This window comes from Notothenia rossii, assembly GCF_949606895.1.
Source record: "Notothenia rossii genome assembly, chromosome: 8".
NCBI classification, from domain to species: Eukaryota; Metazoa; Chordata; class Actinopteri; order Perciformes; family Nototheniidae; genus Notothenia; species Notothenia rossii.
This window is the reverse complement of record NC_136906.1, coordinates 63,144,747-63,161,094: the sequence shown is the minus strand read 5'-3', so window position 1 is coordinate 63,161,094 and position 16,348 is coordinate 63,144,747. Positions and strand designations below refer to the sequence as shown.

Below are 16,348 nucleotides of genomic sequence, written 5' to 3'. Positions count from 1 at the left end.
GACTGCAGTGGGGTTTGAACCTGTGGCCCCCTGATCCGAACACCAACGCAAAACCCACTGCACCACACGCCTCCCATATCATAAACCAATCATCTCTCAGAGGGGCGTGGCCAGCAGCAGCAGCAGCAGCTCAATTGCATTTAAAATGACACAATCGGCACTTTAAACATTGCTGAAACAGAGGGGTTTATGGGATGCTGTAACGCATGATCTGTTTGGTATTTCGAGCCAAAACTTCAGAGACATGTTCTGTGTATATCTGAGAGATATTCTTGACAAAGAGTATAATAGGGGACCTTTAAGTATGATGTTTGACCTTTACTCTGTTTTCCAATCCACCTGATGCAAAGGGAATATTTACGAGTGCTCTTTTTCAGCCTGAGTTCAGGTCCAACAAGAAGAATTCATGGAAAACATAACTAGATAAGCAGCCATCATGGTCCTATAAACAACTTGTACTGTATATGAAGTTACTGTTGGCAGTGGATCCCTGCAGTAGACATACACTGAGAATGGACTTGTTCTGTCCATTTGAACTGAACCATGTAGCGCACTATTTATTTGTAATGTCATTGTTTAAAAATATATTTTCCTGTTTTGGTTACAGTAGCCTTGGATTTGCGACCAAAATGTTGAGCGATTGCTTCAAATTCACACAAACATCCGCCTTAATTTAAGAATAAGATGATTACATTTTGGTGTTAACAGGTCAACGTCAATGCAACCTTACAAAACAGGTTATTGGCCATACCTCTAGAATGTATGCGCTTATTAATACAATTTCACTCCGTTGTTTTGTATTTCTATTCCGCTGTAGGTCTTTCTGCTCGTGCCTGATAGAGCCAGCAGCCCGGTCTGAGGAGCTACGGGAGCTGGTAGAAGTCAATCTGGAGTTCCAGGTACAACATTTTAAATTATCATTAACCATCCTGCAAGATCAGGATTGATTTTGGGAAATTCCTATTTGAATAAAACACCGTAATGAACAAACTGGTGCATAGGGCCAGTTAATAACCCTCTGGAAGGAATTGCTGTTGTTATGTAAAATAGAGGATACATTGGGTTGTATTGTGCTTTATTCCACAGAAGAGGCTTGAGTTGCTGCTGTTCAGTGACCGGTTCTTCAGGGACGACTTCGCCGTGGTTCTTCAGCCCTTTCTGAAACACGCTGACCCCCCCCGCCTCCCGGTAATCCACCCTCACTCTGAATGAAATCTGAGGAGATGAATTAGTGTGAAATCGCACATTAATTATTGACTAATTAATGAAGTGTGACAGCTGCTTTGTAAACATGAGAAGATCCAACAGCGTTTGTTTTGTCTCTGCACAGAACGGGAAGATCGATATGACCTTCTTCACTCACGACTGCTTTCACTTCACCATTAAGGGACACGAAGAGCTGGCGAAGGGACTGTGGAACAACATGGTGAGCAATGAGTCACACTGCTTGTTTTTAACGAGACAGGAGGTCAAAAGTCAACCATCACCTCCATCACCTCCATTGCAATTCAGGAGGTGTAAAGAAATGACACAAAAGGATGGAACATAAGGAATATTCTAATAGAAACTCTAGATCACAGGCAAAGGGAAATGAAGGACATTTTAAATGATTATTTTCTCATCAAGGTTATTAAATATTTCAAGATTACATTTTTGTTTTGTCCTCTTCTCTGTGTTCTGCTTTCCAGTTTCAGCCAGAGGGGGGAAAGATGATCGTGAGCAGCTTCTCCGACCCCATCAGTCTCATCTGTCCTTCCATGGTAAGGCAGTATAAAATCTGTGTTTTTTCCTAAAATATTCAGGATTTCTTTTATTTCATAATGTGTTTTATTGAGAAATAATTACCTAGATGTCTTCATGAAAGTAAAGAATGAAAATAATCTTGCAGAGGTCCGAAACCATTTCAGGATCACTGAAAAAAAGGAAATGTTGACTTTAATTGAATGTATTATGTCAACAGATTTCACATAACTGCATTAGGTTAGTTGAAAGCATTAACGTTAAGTTTAAATTGAAAAATGCTTCCAAATAACCACCAAATACAGTAATGTGGAATCTGTTAACATAATACATTTAATTAAAGTCAACATTTCAGTTATTCAGGATAGTTACTGGTTAAGATTTCATATCCATTTTATTTTCTAGGAGTTTCTGCTAAAATATTTCTCTGTGATTACATAATGTTTGTTTATTTTCTGTCTTCTATGTGTCCTCCAATGACTGACATATTTGTCAGAATATTTGAAATACACCAAGGAAATCAGTTCAGAGCAGTCCCTGAACGCAGCTGCCTCACAATGCAGCAAGTTGATTTATTTATTCGTGGCCAACTTTTGTGGAGATTTAGAATATGCACTAGAAATTAAAGCAACAATTATATAATAAAAAAGAAAAAAAAGATTTTAAAAAATGGTGGGGGACGGGTTAAAATGAAAATAATAATACAAAATAAATAATTAAATCCAAATGGGGCAAAAGGAAAAAGAACTAGTGGCCACAACTCTTGGTGTTGTAGATGTCCGTATAATACACTGGGGAATGTGTCATAAATACATTTACATAAATGGATTTGGATAAGATATTTTTCTCTTTAACACCATCATTCGCACTTCTGGTTGGATGTAAACTACATGTCGTTGTCTTGGTACTTGTACTCTGTGCAATGACAATAAAGTAGAATCTAATCTAATAAAGTTGAATATCATCTAATTCCTAGCAAGTGCACAATTCATACCATATCAAGATAAACGCACAGCCACTGAGATTTTGTGAACTCAAACGCAACGGCATCATTTTGAATTGTAATAGACTGTTAAGTAAGATCCATTTTTTAAGTTGTGACACATTTAGCAAGATGTTCAGGCAGAAAATATAGAGCCATAAACGCTAACAATCCCCTTATCTCCATGTCCCTTCTGCAGGAGCACCCGTACATGTTCACCCGGCCCCTGGCAGCCCGCTCCGGTCACCCCCCCCTGCAGTCTGCCACTCTCTCGCAGGCAGCCCTCCTCCTCCTCCTGCTGCTCCTCACAGCTCTGGCATGTCTCCCGGTTATGTAGCTTTCACTTTTCTGGACTGTTTTCCAGCCTGCCCGTGCTGCGTTGGTTGCTGTTGGGGTTTCAGAGCGATACATATGCAAAGTAGAGTTGGTCAGCCAGACTTTGCAACTGAATACTGAATATTATTATATTTTATTGGCATGTTGAGACTGTTGTAGGTGAGAAGCTTTCTTTGGATGGATCTGTTGCTGGAAGAAAAACATATTTGATATTCTATATGATTTATCAGTCCAAACACACTAACTGAGGGGATGGGGTGGTCCTCAGTTTTCCCCTCATTGGAATAATAAACTCTAGGTGTATTTTTAAGCAACGGTCTGGCTAGTACAGTAGTTGCTTTGAATACACTGTATCACCTAATATAAGTTGCAGATTTTGTAAAGAAGCATGTAGATGAATATTTTGTGAAGTTTGTACATTCATTAATAAAAATAATCAGATTTTGACCAAAATGTTTTTGAAAGTGTTTTTTTGTGTAGGAATCGTGAATTCTTTTAGAATGACATTTCTCAGATACATTGTTCTTATATTAACAGAGCTTGTTCTGTTTACTCTTGTTGAATTGCATATATATATACAATATGATATATGAAAAAGCTTATTAATTAAAATATATTGTTTATATTGTCTTCCTGACAAGTCATCATTGTATCTAAAGTAGTTCAAATGCCTTCTACATATTAGGTAATATATCCTTAAATGCAATTAAAGGGGAATTGTTCTGTATAGTGAAAAGATTAACTTATGATACTTAAGCTACAGTACATTTGGGCTTGTGATATCTTTGTATTAAAGATAAATTCTGGATTTGGTCTTGTTTACATTTTTATATTAATTATTTTACCGAAGCTAAGTACCTCGTCTTCCATTGCTTAAACAGTTAATGTTGTGTTTGAGACACATCTTCCCTTCAGATCTCCAGGCTGCTGCTGGCCCACTTTCACTGCTCTGTCCTGCATTATAATGTGCTGAGCACTCCAAGAGGCCAGGTAATCCACCCCACTGAACAGAAACACTGAATCTCCTACAGACTACCTTATGGTGAGTCATCTGCACACAACCACAACCATTCAGAGTATCTGTGTACCATCACCTTCTACAGATTAGATCTCTATTCATCGTGTTTCTGGTAGAGAGCATGCGGTTTACTATGTATTGACTCTGTTTGAAGAGTATGACTACGCGGGCAGGTGGAAGCTATATTAAGCTCAGCTCAGGTTTGCTCAGAAATGATAATTAAGCTCTTGAATGGAAATGAAAAGCAGGCTGCGTGTGTACTCAGCATGGTTGGGTTGAGATGTAAAGAACAGAATGGGATGTTTTTCTAAGATAAACATGTCTCTCAGAAAGCAGGGAAAACCTTTTGGACGTTCACTTTGAATAGGAGACATGTGTTTTAATTTATTGAGTGAGCCCTTTTACAATATGTTGTTTTTTCTAATTTCTACCTTTGGATCCATTTCAGTCCATTCACGTAGCTGGTGGATTTGATTATGACTGCATTCAAAGAAAAACCCTCTCCATGTTTAAACAAAGCCGTCGCTGGTTTATGCGAGACAAATATAGAACTGACGCAAATTGTCCTTTTATTGTCTCTTTGAAGGGTAATGAGATCTCTGGGATCTCAATGGATGCCGCAGGAGGAAATTTGAAACAACAAACAGTCCTACGCTCACCCTGGAAACCTCTTTGTCTGTCAGGTTTTTAATGAATGTGTCAGTAACAAAAGAGAAAATGACCTCGTAGATCTAAGTACACCTGGGACTTGCTGCTTATGAGGTAAAAAGAGAGCAAACCGTTTTAGGATGCTCCACAGGTTGGTAGTAATCTGTTTGTGAAGACAGACCTTTAAATGAGAAACATCAACCTTAATTATGCACTATTACATTTGATTAATTCAAACAGGCCATTTAATAATACTTCAACGGGCCCTGTTGTGCTATTTGGAGTTTCAATCAAAGCAGACTGGGCTCTGGTTTCAGACAGAGGGTGAAAAGAGGTGCAGCAGCTTTTTGAACATTAAAGCATGTTAACATGTCAAAGTAGAGACACAAAATACAATTATGAAGCTGAACATTAACATAATATGTCCTCTTTAACACTATAACCAGACATGCTTAAGGAATACACAATCAAATCAATGATAACCATTACGTTATCAATCATATATAATGACTTCATACAATAATCTTTGAATTGACGAAATGGAGGCGTGACAAAACAGTATGGCAAAAATAGAACTCTCTAGCAATAGTTCTCAAATCTAATCGTAATTCCCATTTGTACATATAAATATTATACCCTACCCCCCAACCCACTGACTTCACTCACACCCCACGCTGTATCTCTTATTCACCCCACGCTGCATCTCTTATTCATACATTCATCAACTTTTTCTTTCCTCTTTTCCATTATGTTGTCTTTTGCTCGTTGTCCTATGCTTGCTCCCCCCCTGTGTTGTCCTTTGCCTGTTCATGTAATGTTCATGTTCAATTTTCTTGTCCAATATGTTGTCTTCTGCCTGTTCACCCCCTTTCTGTACTTTTAATTTTTTTTGTAAGCGACTTTGGGTTATTGAAAAGCGCTATATAAATAAAAGTTATTATTATTATTATTATTATTATAACGCTCGATGAACACATTCTGAGACATGCTTTCAAACTTCTAGAGGATTTGAAACATTGTGGAAGTTATACGATACGATACACTTTATTGTCCCCGTGAGGACATTTGTTCTGGACTCCGTCCTGCAGTTCCGCATACATGTACATATACAAACATTTACCTAAGTTGATAGGTACATGAGTTATTTACATGGCCTAAAAAAGTGAACTTGTGAATATGAGCAACTGTCTCAAATCCAGAGCTGCTTCATAGACAATGAATATGGGACTGGTTGTGTTGTTTTTCATAAAATAACCTAAATTACGTTTTTTTCTTTAAACGTGTTCTCAGTTTTGAAACAGAAAATGTACCGGATTTGATATTTAATGTTTTTAGTGTTCATGTTTGCTATTCATTTTGGACATTGTAAGGCCATAGGACTAATGTAAGAATAAGAAAATGTGTTTATAGTTTCCCTTTAACTAATCCCATGAAGTCATGATGATTTGATCATTTCTTCATGGTGCGTACAATTTATTTCACTTCATCTAATCCATTAAGTACTATTCATAAATTACAACACGTAGTTATAGCAACATATATCCTGCATCTAGTCTATTATGTCACACAGTTTAAATCCTGTTCCCATTTGTCTCTGATAAGAAGGGTAAATGCTGCTTTTCATGGCATTTCTGTATTCAAGCCAATAGCTCACATGATCAGAGCAGGAACAGTTACAGTGAAGACAGCAATCATTTTCAATAAACCGTCACCTAGCAACACATTCAGCCAGCCAGGAGACATGATCAGCAAACACAGTGTGATGATAGGGCTTTGTCGTGCATGGAAACACTACACAATGAAGACTGCAACGTCATAGATTGTAAAATAAATTCAAACATATCATTTTAATTTTACTTGAACATGTAGGCCTACATCATGTATTCAAAAAGACACTACACATTAAACAAAAAATAATGACGATTGTCTGTAGTTGTGCAGGAGAGGTTGAAAGCCAAAAAAATATTATAAAGATATTAACAATCGTTAAAATATGTATAATATATATATAATATATTTAATTTTTTTTTAAAGAAAAAAGATCATGACCTGGCTTATGTGAAGTTCCACTAAAACGCCTGAGACGCTGTGTCCCAGTGTCTTAAAGGAATTGTGTTCAACATTTTTACTTCTTATGATTATATACATATTTGTTTGTTTTTTCTTACATGGAGCAACTGTCAAGAACCTTATTTTCCCCTGGGATTAATAAAGCATAGTTTGATTATTAATTGTTTCACTAATGAAAGCGTTTTTCAGATTTTTTAACAATGATATTAAAGAGATGAAAGTAGGCTGTTTTCCAAAGAGATCGTCCTCTGCATTTAATTATATTTCTAAAAATGTTCCGCTAGATTAAGGGCATTTTCCAATGATGCAATGGGTCACTGACTGCAGTATAGTGGAACAACTTTCATAAAAAAAAAAAAACTGACTTTAGAAACTAGCAGTGTGAATACTTCCATAGTTGATAAGTCCTGTAAACCTGTAAACGCCCTGACAAACATGTAGGTAAAACCAGCAGGTACGATACGGATAATTTGCTTCGAGATGACGTCACTTCCGCTCTCCGCACCGTGCTATAAAAGCGGGAGCTGTTGCGGCGAGTCGTCGGTGGAGAGAGAGAAGAGGCTGCCGGTTCTCAGATGCTGCTGCAGGATATTTAGCTCTCCAGAAATACAGAAAAGTGGCTTAGTTTAGTTCAGGATGCGTCCGTAAAAACCCACCAAGTGTCCTTAGAGGGGTTAAAATTGAACCTTCTGATATAAGCTTTGCTTCTTTCATATTCCTGGAGAGCTTTATGCACCTCGTTTCCAAACATGATCGGGAGAGGACTGTTCGTTTTGACTCTACTGTCAAGCTGCGGTAAGGAAATGCTCATTGATGTTAAGTGACATCATTCTGTTGGTGTAGGTTTCTGTTTCCTGCATTAGAGACGGACTGGCTCAGCACCAAGGACAGCGACACACGTCTTTAATTGCGGCGGAAGCTGGAGTGAATGCACCTGCACCTTTTGGCACATTCAGTCCCCTGCTGTCACTGTGTTTTAGTAACAGTGGGAATAGCTTCGGGCATTATAACAAATCATGATTCATATTTTCCTCCTTTTCTTTGCAGTTCTGTCATTGCCAGTGACTCCAAGTCAGCTGGAGAATGAGGACGTGAAGGTAAAGATTTTGTGATCATCATCAACATTATTATTTTTATTGATAAAGGTGAATTACATGTGCTTCTTTGTCACAGTGGGACTACTAGCAGCATTCAAAAGGTAATCTGGGATTATGAATACTTAATTCAAGCAATTTAACTGATTTAACTATATTTTCTGCTGGAGGCAATTTTAGTATAACCACATTACAAATTAATTCTAAGAGAAATGGAGGGCCTTTACCTGTGCGAGTTCACATATTGATGGAGGGAGAGAGGGAGTTTCTAGAACAGGTTTAGAGAGACAAGAGAATGAAGGCGAGATATGGACGATGTGTAAAAGAGAGGGATGGGAGTTGGCTGAGGGACTTTCAAAGACAGGGAGCTTTGAATAGCATGAATGAGTGAATATATGATCCGGCCAGTGGCTTGACATTAAAAGCAGAATGGGAGTTGGAATTATTTTTGATCATCCTTCTGAGATGTTTCCCTTATTTTAATTACTGGTTGAAGATCAGCATTCAAACTGTTCAGCACATGGAGATGTATTCCTGTATCACCTTCATTCGCAGCATATCAGACATTTCAGATTGTCACAGAAAAAGGTTTTGAAGTCATTTTGTTGCTGTGTGTGTCTGCAGGTGATGAAATGCATTGTGGAGGCATTGGCAGATGTCCTCTCGAGACCCCGCCCCGAACCTGTCAGTCAGGAGTGTTTGACCACGCTGAAGACAGGTGAGACACACCCAGAGGACAGACACTGTATTTATCTCAGTTTGATAATGTTAATGTTATTAATTGTAATGAATGTTAATAGAAAATTAGTTGAAGAGTTAGATTTAAGTGTTTTTCTAAACTTCCATTAAAGACATCACAAGAGATCACACAGAGATCACAAGCCAATACATTTCTAATCTTGAGAAAAGGACTATAATCAAGTAGTAGCGACTATTGATCAACGCATGACACTGTCAAGGTCAAACACAGATTTGTCCTTGTCATTTTAGGAGAAAACTAAATTACACATTTATGCCTGGACTTACTGTTCAGTTATGTAACTTCGCTAACTGTCGTGAACTTGACACTTATTTTCAAGCTCTCCATAATTAGTCCTCAATCTTCAGATACCAAAAGTTGTGTTCTCGTGATGAATGAATAGCTTTCTTGAGAAATCTTTAGTTTTCACTCCAGTTGCATGAAGACAAGCTTTGATATTTCAAGATAATAATGTACTTGTGATCTGAACAGAACTGTTCTCGGCCTCCATACATATCCAATACGCGCTTCGAGATTTGTCTTGGCAGATGAGAAGCGCTATATAAATTAAACGTATTATTATTATTAATACATTTTCACTCAACCAACAATATTCATTAACCTTTAAATGTGACTTTTTAATTTATGACAAGGGGCCAGCCCTGAAAGACAAGGAACGGACATGGTTTCCTTGATATCAAGTGATATTCATGTGACACAAAAATGAAAACGTTTAAGCCATATCCCACTGATACGCCAGAAGATGATGTCATCCATTTTTAATTTTGTTCCATTTTCAAGAAACTGCTGAAATACATAAACATTAGATCACACATCCAATCCAAGAGTTTCTTATTGTATCCATGTATTACAGTAATGCAGTGCTGTTATGTAAACCTTTACAACATCCTGCAGCCTACCAAGACCTTGGCATGTCGTCAATGTTACTTATTGTATCTATAAATGAAGGTGATGTATGTGTACAGCTTTATGTTAACCATAGACCATCTTTATTATGTTTCATGGAGAGCATGCCGCTCACATCATAAGGTTAATGGATTGATGCGATGGCTGCCAGGTATAAAACCCCCTCTCCCTTTAATGCAGCAGGGTCTCTAGCACTGAGTTAAGTATTCAGTTACATAGCCGGTGAATTACCTTCATGCTGCCCTTGTTGTAAAAAATCAATGGCAGCATTACTCACCAATCTTTGTAACTGAGAGCGGGAAACAATACTCCACCGGAGGGATGCCAAGAGGGAAGGGGGAGAAAAGGGGGAGTCAAAGTGATCGAAAAACAGATCACAGATTCTGTTATCAGAGCACAGCGCTGTACAGTAGTCGTCTCTTTTGTGCTTGTGTGCAGTGCCGTTTGTGGGTCAGCAAAAAAGTCCAATGCTCACTGCTGCTTCTCTCAGGGAGTCTCTGTGGGCCGAATGACTCATTGTGCTCTTGCTTTGAAAGCAGTACATTTGTGGGCAATTAACTGTGACGAACCTCTGAAGCAAGTTGCTGAGTCCTTTGAATAAGTGAAGGGGAACGACACACACCTCTGTTTCACCCCTTAGCTGTCTCTCTTTCCAAAGTGGGACATCACACCACTCATTTGCCTGCGTTTTGATGTGTATTTCCATATGTATGTGTTCTACGCAGATGACAGGCTTGTTTCCATTCTACGACATCATAACTTTCTGAAGGAGCTGCAGGAGATCGCTGTTCGAGGTGAGTCAAACATCACACAGCACGTCTGTTCGGGTGCTTGTTTACATGTGGAAAACAGGACGCTTCAATAATTCATTTTCATTCTAGGTGGTCAGGAGAGAGCTCTGTTGCAGAGAGATGCTACAGCTGAACCAGCCACACGGTCTCCTCAGACTGCGGATGATTTTGCTGGTGAGTTTCTGCATAGGTTCAGACTCATACCTTCTGCATCATTACGCTTTCTTTTCATTTCAGTCACCTACATTTTCAGGATGATCTCTTATCAGCATTTAAAACGTGCACCAGCTGTCAAAAATTATGCATCACTTTCATTATTTCCCTATTTTATATTGCCAGCAAAGCAGGGCTGACAAACAGAGGAGATATGCTGAGGTTCATTTTAACTTTGCTGATGCTCTCTGTTGTAAGAATCAGAACAACCCTGAGGTGCTCCCACCTGACAACACATGGCTTTTTGTTTACTTAGTGGCATACTACCTGTAAAGCACACAGTGGGAGAGTATACAAAGTAAAGCAATGACTAATAAGGTTCACCATTCCTGATCCTGTTGGTTTTCTGACAGCGAACCTTAAAGGGACAGTAGTATTTATCCATCGAGATTGTTTTGTCAGTTGCCAAGTGTTGCAGATATCCGGAGAGACATTACCATCAATTCTTCCTAAGCTCCATTAGAACAAGTAGCTACTAATCAAAAAGGCTTACAGTATAATGTTATTTTGTCATTGTCACAAACATCTGATCTTAACGATGAAAACAGAAAAAAGGTAATACCTATATTACATTGTGATCCATTTTTGTAATGTATAATTACTTGCTAACGAAAGCTTTTCATTGCCACTAACTCACACGGTGTCAGATAGCGTCAGCGGCTTATATTAGTTAGGGTGATATTACTTTAATGTTTTGCACTGTTGATTAACCTTTTGATTATTTGTTGTGAACAAAAGAGGTTATTACTAATTCCCAGAGCCCAAGATCAGGTCTTCAAGTTGTTTCATTTGGGCAACATTTATTTTACAATAATACAAAACAAATGTTAACATTTAAGAGGCTGGAACATCAAAATTGGCATTTTTCTATCTATTATTAAACAATCAGTTAATTTGTGCGTCTTTTTTTCTGTTTTTATTGTTAAATAGAAAGGCAGACACATTAAAGCATCAAACTATTTTATTTATTATTTTGTCACGTAAAGCCGGACATACTTACCCACTCCATTAAGTAAAAGCACACAGATTTGAAAGGTACGACATGAAGTGGCATCGTCAATAAACTGTTGTGCTTTGTGTAAGCACCTTCCGTTACCCTCACGGGAAAATCAATGTTCTTTAGTAAATTAAACCCCCCCCCCATTTTCAGATCGATCCATGTTGGAGGCTTTAGGAAGCCCAGGTGAACGATCCATCCTGTCCCAGAAGAAGAGGGATGGAAATGGAGACAGAGAGGAAGAAAATGAGGACAGCCGGGGAAATGGAGGGTCACGGGAGGACAATCACGTCGCTGGAGAGGTGAAAGAGAAGAGGGAAAAGAACGAGAGCCCAGGAAGTCACGCCTCCGAGTCTGAGGATGAGTCCACTGAGGGCAAAGCTGAGAAGAGGGAGAAAGAAGAAGAAGAGAAGGGAGCAAATTCAGAGGAGGAACACGTGATTAAGCAGAAGAAAGGCACGTAGACATGTCCTGTTTACTTACTGTATGCCTCTCTAATTTTTGCAGATCATTTCTGTTGGAGTGAAAGAAACAAAAAAATGTAAATGAAAAAAATATTAGAATATTTAGATCTTGATGTTTTCACTTCCATTCAAATCTTGTGTTTTTATGTCAAGAATAATTACATCCAAGCTAATTAAAAAATGCAAAAAAGTTGACCAAAGGCAGATATCCGACTCTTTAGATAGGGAGAGTGCAAAGCTTTGTAGTTGAAACCGCCTGCCTCCACAGGACTGTGTGATTGATGGAAGTGCTTCCATCTGCATGATGAAATCAGCCCCCTGACAGGGGAGGGGGCCAACAGGCTGGCAAACTGACAGCAGCACACCAACAGAGATGATTAAATGTCTGCACGTCCCAGAATTCAAATGAGCTAGTTACAGCTGGATTACTTAACCATACTCTCTATCCTTATGTCGAGACTGAAATCAAGATGTGGTTTTAATCTCCAGACCTTTCAACAGATTAACAGAGGGATTATTCTTCTCTGAGCTAAAATGGCAAAATACAATGAAATACCTTTTCTCTAAAAGTGAGCCTCTGCAAAGTCATCTAAATGCCCCAGCCATGCTTTTAGTTCTCATAAAGCAGAGCCGCCAGCTGGCAAGATATATTTCATTAGGAGAAGTGGAATCTTGCTGATGTTGGAGAGTATGAGACTGCTGTAGTGAAGTGTCACAGTAAAAAAAAAAACATTATTTATTTTCATATTCAGGTCCTGGATCTGGTGAAAAGGGAGATGCTCCCAGATTCGAATCAAAAGAGAAGACCTTTGTTGAAGAAGAATGGGACGATGTCAAGAGATTTGCACCAGAGAAGAAACAGGAAGAGGATGAAAGAGAGATGAAGAAGGAGGGGGGCCTGAAGCGATGGACCAAAAGGGGCAAGGCTTTGGCGTTAAGGAAGAAAGCAGTCGGAAAGGAGCTCAACACAGAACAGGAGGTGCCACATCACTCGCAAGAGCTCACGGAGGAAGAGGAGGAGAAGAAGAGAAACACCCATGAGACTCCAGAGGAGAAGGAGCTGCAGATGATCGCTAGAAGGACACCTGAGGAGAGGAGGGGGCTGGAGGAGGAGGGGAGCGGCAGCCGGAAGACAGAGGTGTGCAATCCACCCCTTTATCTCCTTACAAGTGTTAGGGCTCGGTCAAGCAGCTACAATTAATACAGAGTTCAACTTGTTGGGAAACAAATTGGTTTGCTTTCTTCCTGCGAGTTAGATAGAAGATTGATTCCACTTTACTGTGTGTAGTGAATGTGAAGCTACTGACAGCAGCAAGTTAGCTTCATTTAGCTAAAAGACCGGGTCAAGGCAGAAACAGATAGCCAGGCTCTGTCAAAGCGTAGAAAACTGTAACTGTTTTCACGCTTATGCTAATATTTTAACCTCGTATATCTTGTTTTTCTTGATAACTACTTTGTAAATCTGCACATGTTTTTTAAACATTTTCTACAGATTAAACAACTAGATGTAACTTATTGAATATCAAGTTAGAAAACTTAATTTGAAGTTATAGGGGGTTTTGGAAAAAGACAAGCTAGCTCTTTCCCCTTGTTCCCAGTCATTAAATTAAGCTAAGCTAACAGCTTCTTGAGCTAGCTTGAAAGTTAGCCTACAGATATGAGAGTGGATTCTATCATCTCACTTAACTTTTGTCTAGAAAGCAAATAAACATATTTCCCAAGTCGTTAAACTGTTTAGTTAATTTTACTTTATTTATGATTAGATTTTCTACATTCCAAGGCTAACTAGCAATTGTTGTAGCTGCATGTAGCTGGTTTGCTAGCTCAAGCCCAAACACTGATAAGGTTTCTGTGATTAACTGACAAACAAATAATGAAGCAGAATATCTCCGACAGTTTAAATCCCATAAACATAAAAAATGGCGCAGCTGCTGCTTGACAGCAAGTTTTATCATACTGGGCTTGTCTTACTAGCCACCAACTGTTACATAATATGTAACAGTTGGTGGCTGGTTGCAATAGTATGAGGCTAAAGGAGGCGATTCGGGTGATATGGTGTTCTTGCTAACAGCCAAAACAACAATGAATGGCAACTGATTGTGTCTAAATACGTTTAGTGCTTTTGTTAAAGAAAATACATGATTGTTTGCTGAATATTTTTCCTACTTGCTCTCCCCTCATTATTTCGGCAGGAGCCAGAGATTGAAAGCCTGGCAGCCATCGAGTCAGAGCTGGAAAATGTTGCCCAGAAACTCCATGAGATGCGGCGAGGCTGAGAGAGAGATTGGTTTAAAAAAAGTTGACATCGCAACCTCCTCTGCCCCCTCGTCCTCCTCCGCTTCATCGGCTGCCTGTTTTACACAGATAGAGAGTTTGAGTATGTGACAAGATTTTGTTATCTTTCGCTATTGTTCCAGAGGATGCCCACTTGCTCCACACAGCTGCGGCCTCCTCTGTGTCCTCCTTTCCCTCGCATAGATTAGAATACAGTAGATGCACATAGCAGTAAGACTTGCATACTAAAAAACAAACAGATGCACAAGTTCTGTGCGTTCTAACACATGCATAACAAATATTCCGAGCACACAGCAAAGCTCCTGAAGGAAAAACCCCTCTGTCAGTAGATTGACAACATGTTTCTCCCTTTTTTCTTTGACAATCAGCTTTTTTTTGCATAATGTATCTCGCCTGCTTCAAAATGATTTTAACACAGCAATTGGATTTGTGTTGAGGCATATGCAGGTTGAAACACACAGACAAGGTGAGGTTGTACAGTAGCGGCATGTATACATGTACAGAGCTCTTTTTGGGACGCTTACCTTGGGGGCAGAAATGAAGATGTAGATGCTTACTTATTACAGATACAGATGACTCTAATCATGCCAAGGCAATAAGTGAACATTTTTAGCAGATGATGAACTGTAATTCATTTATGTAAGAAAACCAATAAATTGAATAGTTTAACTTGAAATCTCTGTTTTATTCATTCCTTTTAATGCGTCTTTTAAATGAAATAAATAATTGCAAAAGAGTTATTACAATAAACTCGGCTTTCTGACCCATTTACAACCGTCTAGGTATCTCAATGGATTGTTTAACTGTAAAAAAAACTGCGTTTTTGGCGTCACTTGCATCACAAAAATAAAGAGAAAACAGTAAAGACCAATTAAATGAAATTGTTTAACATAATACTATACTGTGTTTCTTACTCACAGCACATAATGAACTTCTCGTAAAAAAATCACACTATACAGTCTGCACCTGTGTGTTTGTGGGCGAAGACGCTGAGAGTATGAATCATCACACTGTACATGCAGAACATTAAAGACAACATCATTTAACCTTTAGTTTTAGCGTCAGTGTTAAATTATTCATTGGTTGCTACTATTAAGCAGAAAGAGCCAGCATTTGGACTCATAAAGTGCAGTATTAAAAATAATCTCTGCATTTGGACGGTAAAAAATGTTGAGAGCTCTTCAGCTGAAGTAAAACTGGATTGAGGAGAGACAAGAATAGAGTGTGGGCAGAGGAGGAAATGGAACAGAAAATTCTGCTTTCTCTGGCAGCTTGAATAAATATAGCTGCTGTAGACTGAAAACTGTTAGGAACTGTGTCCATGGACAGTATGTACTAACCTAACACATATGTGCAAATACACAGTCTAAACATGGTTTTCCTTCATGTTATGCTATGGCACTGCTAAAAAATCACATCAATTAAAAGGTAGTACTTATTCATGATTAACATCAAACACTAAGCAAACATTTAAAAGATGGGAAGAGAAGCTAGGATTGACATTGTTAGACATATTATATAAATATTGTTTAACCAACTATTACAACTGTGGAACAGCGAGATTTATGTAAGGCTGTAAAGGTCTGCTCCTTATTAATATTTATGTAACGGATGTCAAAACAAGCTGAAAATCGTATTTAAAGAAGTCCATGACAGCACGTTGAAAAGGGCACCAGATGGCGACATTAGACAGTCTCGATGCTCTTTTCCAAAGGTGAGTGCTGTCAGCGAGGGACATCTTAAAGGCCACCACAGTCTCTCTTGAACATTTTTCTTTTTCTTATTAATTACTTAAAATCATGCAATTGCTAGTTTACTGTTGGAAAAGTATGAAGCCCTTGCATCAAACATAGGCTAATACATTTTAAGCACCCTCTTTTAGTTTAGCTAACATATAAAGGTTCATTTCAACAGCCACCGATCTTGTGCATCATGTATGTTTTCTATGTGTTTTATAACGTTTTTATTTACTGAATAATGCATTACAATAAAATAAATGAACTTAGTTGAAAGTGTAACAATAACCCAACACAT

General features: G+C 38.5%; 2 protein-coding genes across 2 annotated transcripts; both read left to right on the top strand.

The window, feature by feature from the left end:
• Nucleotides 1-758: 758 nt before the first annotated feature.
• On the top strand, nucleotides 759-3,500 carry LOC307016230 (phospholipase B1, membrane-associated-like; the record flags this gene model as incomplete). Its single annotated transcript, XM_079645272.1, has 5 exons — nucleotides 759-899; nucleotides 1,087-1,188; nucleotides 1,331-1,426; nucleotides 1,689-1,760; nucleotides 2,922-3,500. 5 exons carry the CDS (start codon nucleotides 759-761, stop codon nucleotides 3,057-3,059), a joined length of 549 nt encoding a protein of 182 aa, XP_079501398.1. The 3' UTR covers nucleotides 3,060-3,500.
• Nucleotides 3,501-7,323: 3,823 nt separating this feature from the next.
• Nucleotides 7,324-14,990, top strand: chga (chromogranin A). The gene is made up of 8 exons (XM_079647019.1): nucleotides 7,324-7,589; nucleotides 7,842-7,891; nucleotides 8,513-8,606; nucleotides 10,280-10,348; nucleotides 10,436-10,519; nucleotides 11,709-12,011; nucleotides 12,772-13,157; nucleotides 14,212-14,990. Exons 1-8 carry the CDS (start codon nucleotides 7,544-7,546, stop codon nucleotides 14,293-14,295), a joined length of 1,116 nt encoding a protein of 371 aa, XP_079503145.1. The 5' UTR covers nucleotides 7,324-7,543; the 3' UTR covers nucleotides 14,296-14,990.
• Nucleotides 14,991-16,348: the final 1,358 nt, after the last annotated feature.

Excerpts from the sequence above, each read along its gene's own strand:
- chga (XM_079647019.1), top strand. The coding sequence starts at position 7,544 with ATGATCGGGAGAGGACTGTTCGTTTTGACTCTACTGTCAAGCTGCG. Across the intron at positions 8,607-10,279 it reads TTTGACCACGCTGAAGACAG|ATGACAGGCTTGTTTCCATT; the intron begins GTGAGACACACC and ends TGTTCTACGCAG. Across the intron at positions 10,349-10,435 it reads GCAGGAGATCGCTGTTCGAG|GTGGTCAGGAGAGAGCTCTG; the intron begins GTGAGTCAAACA and ends TTTTCATTCTAG.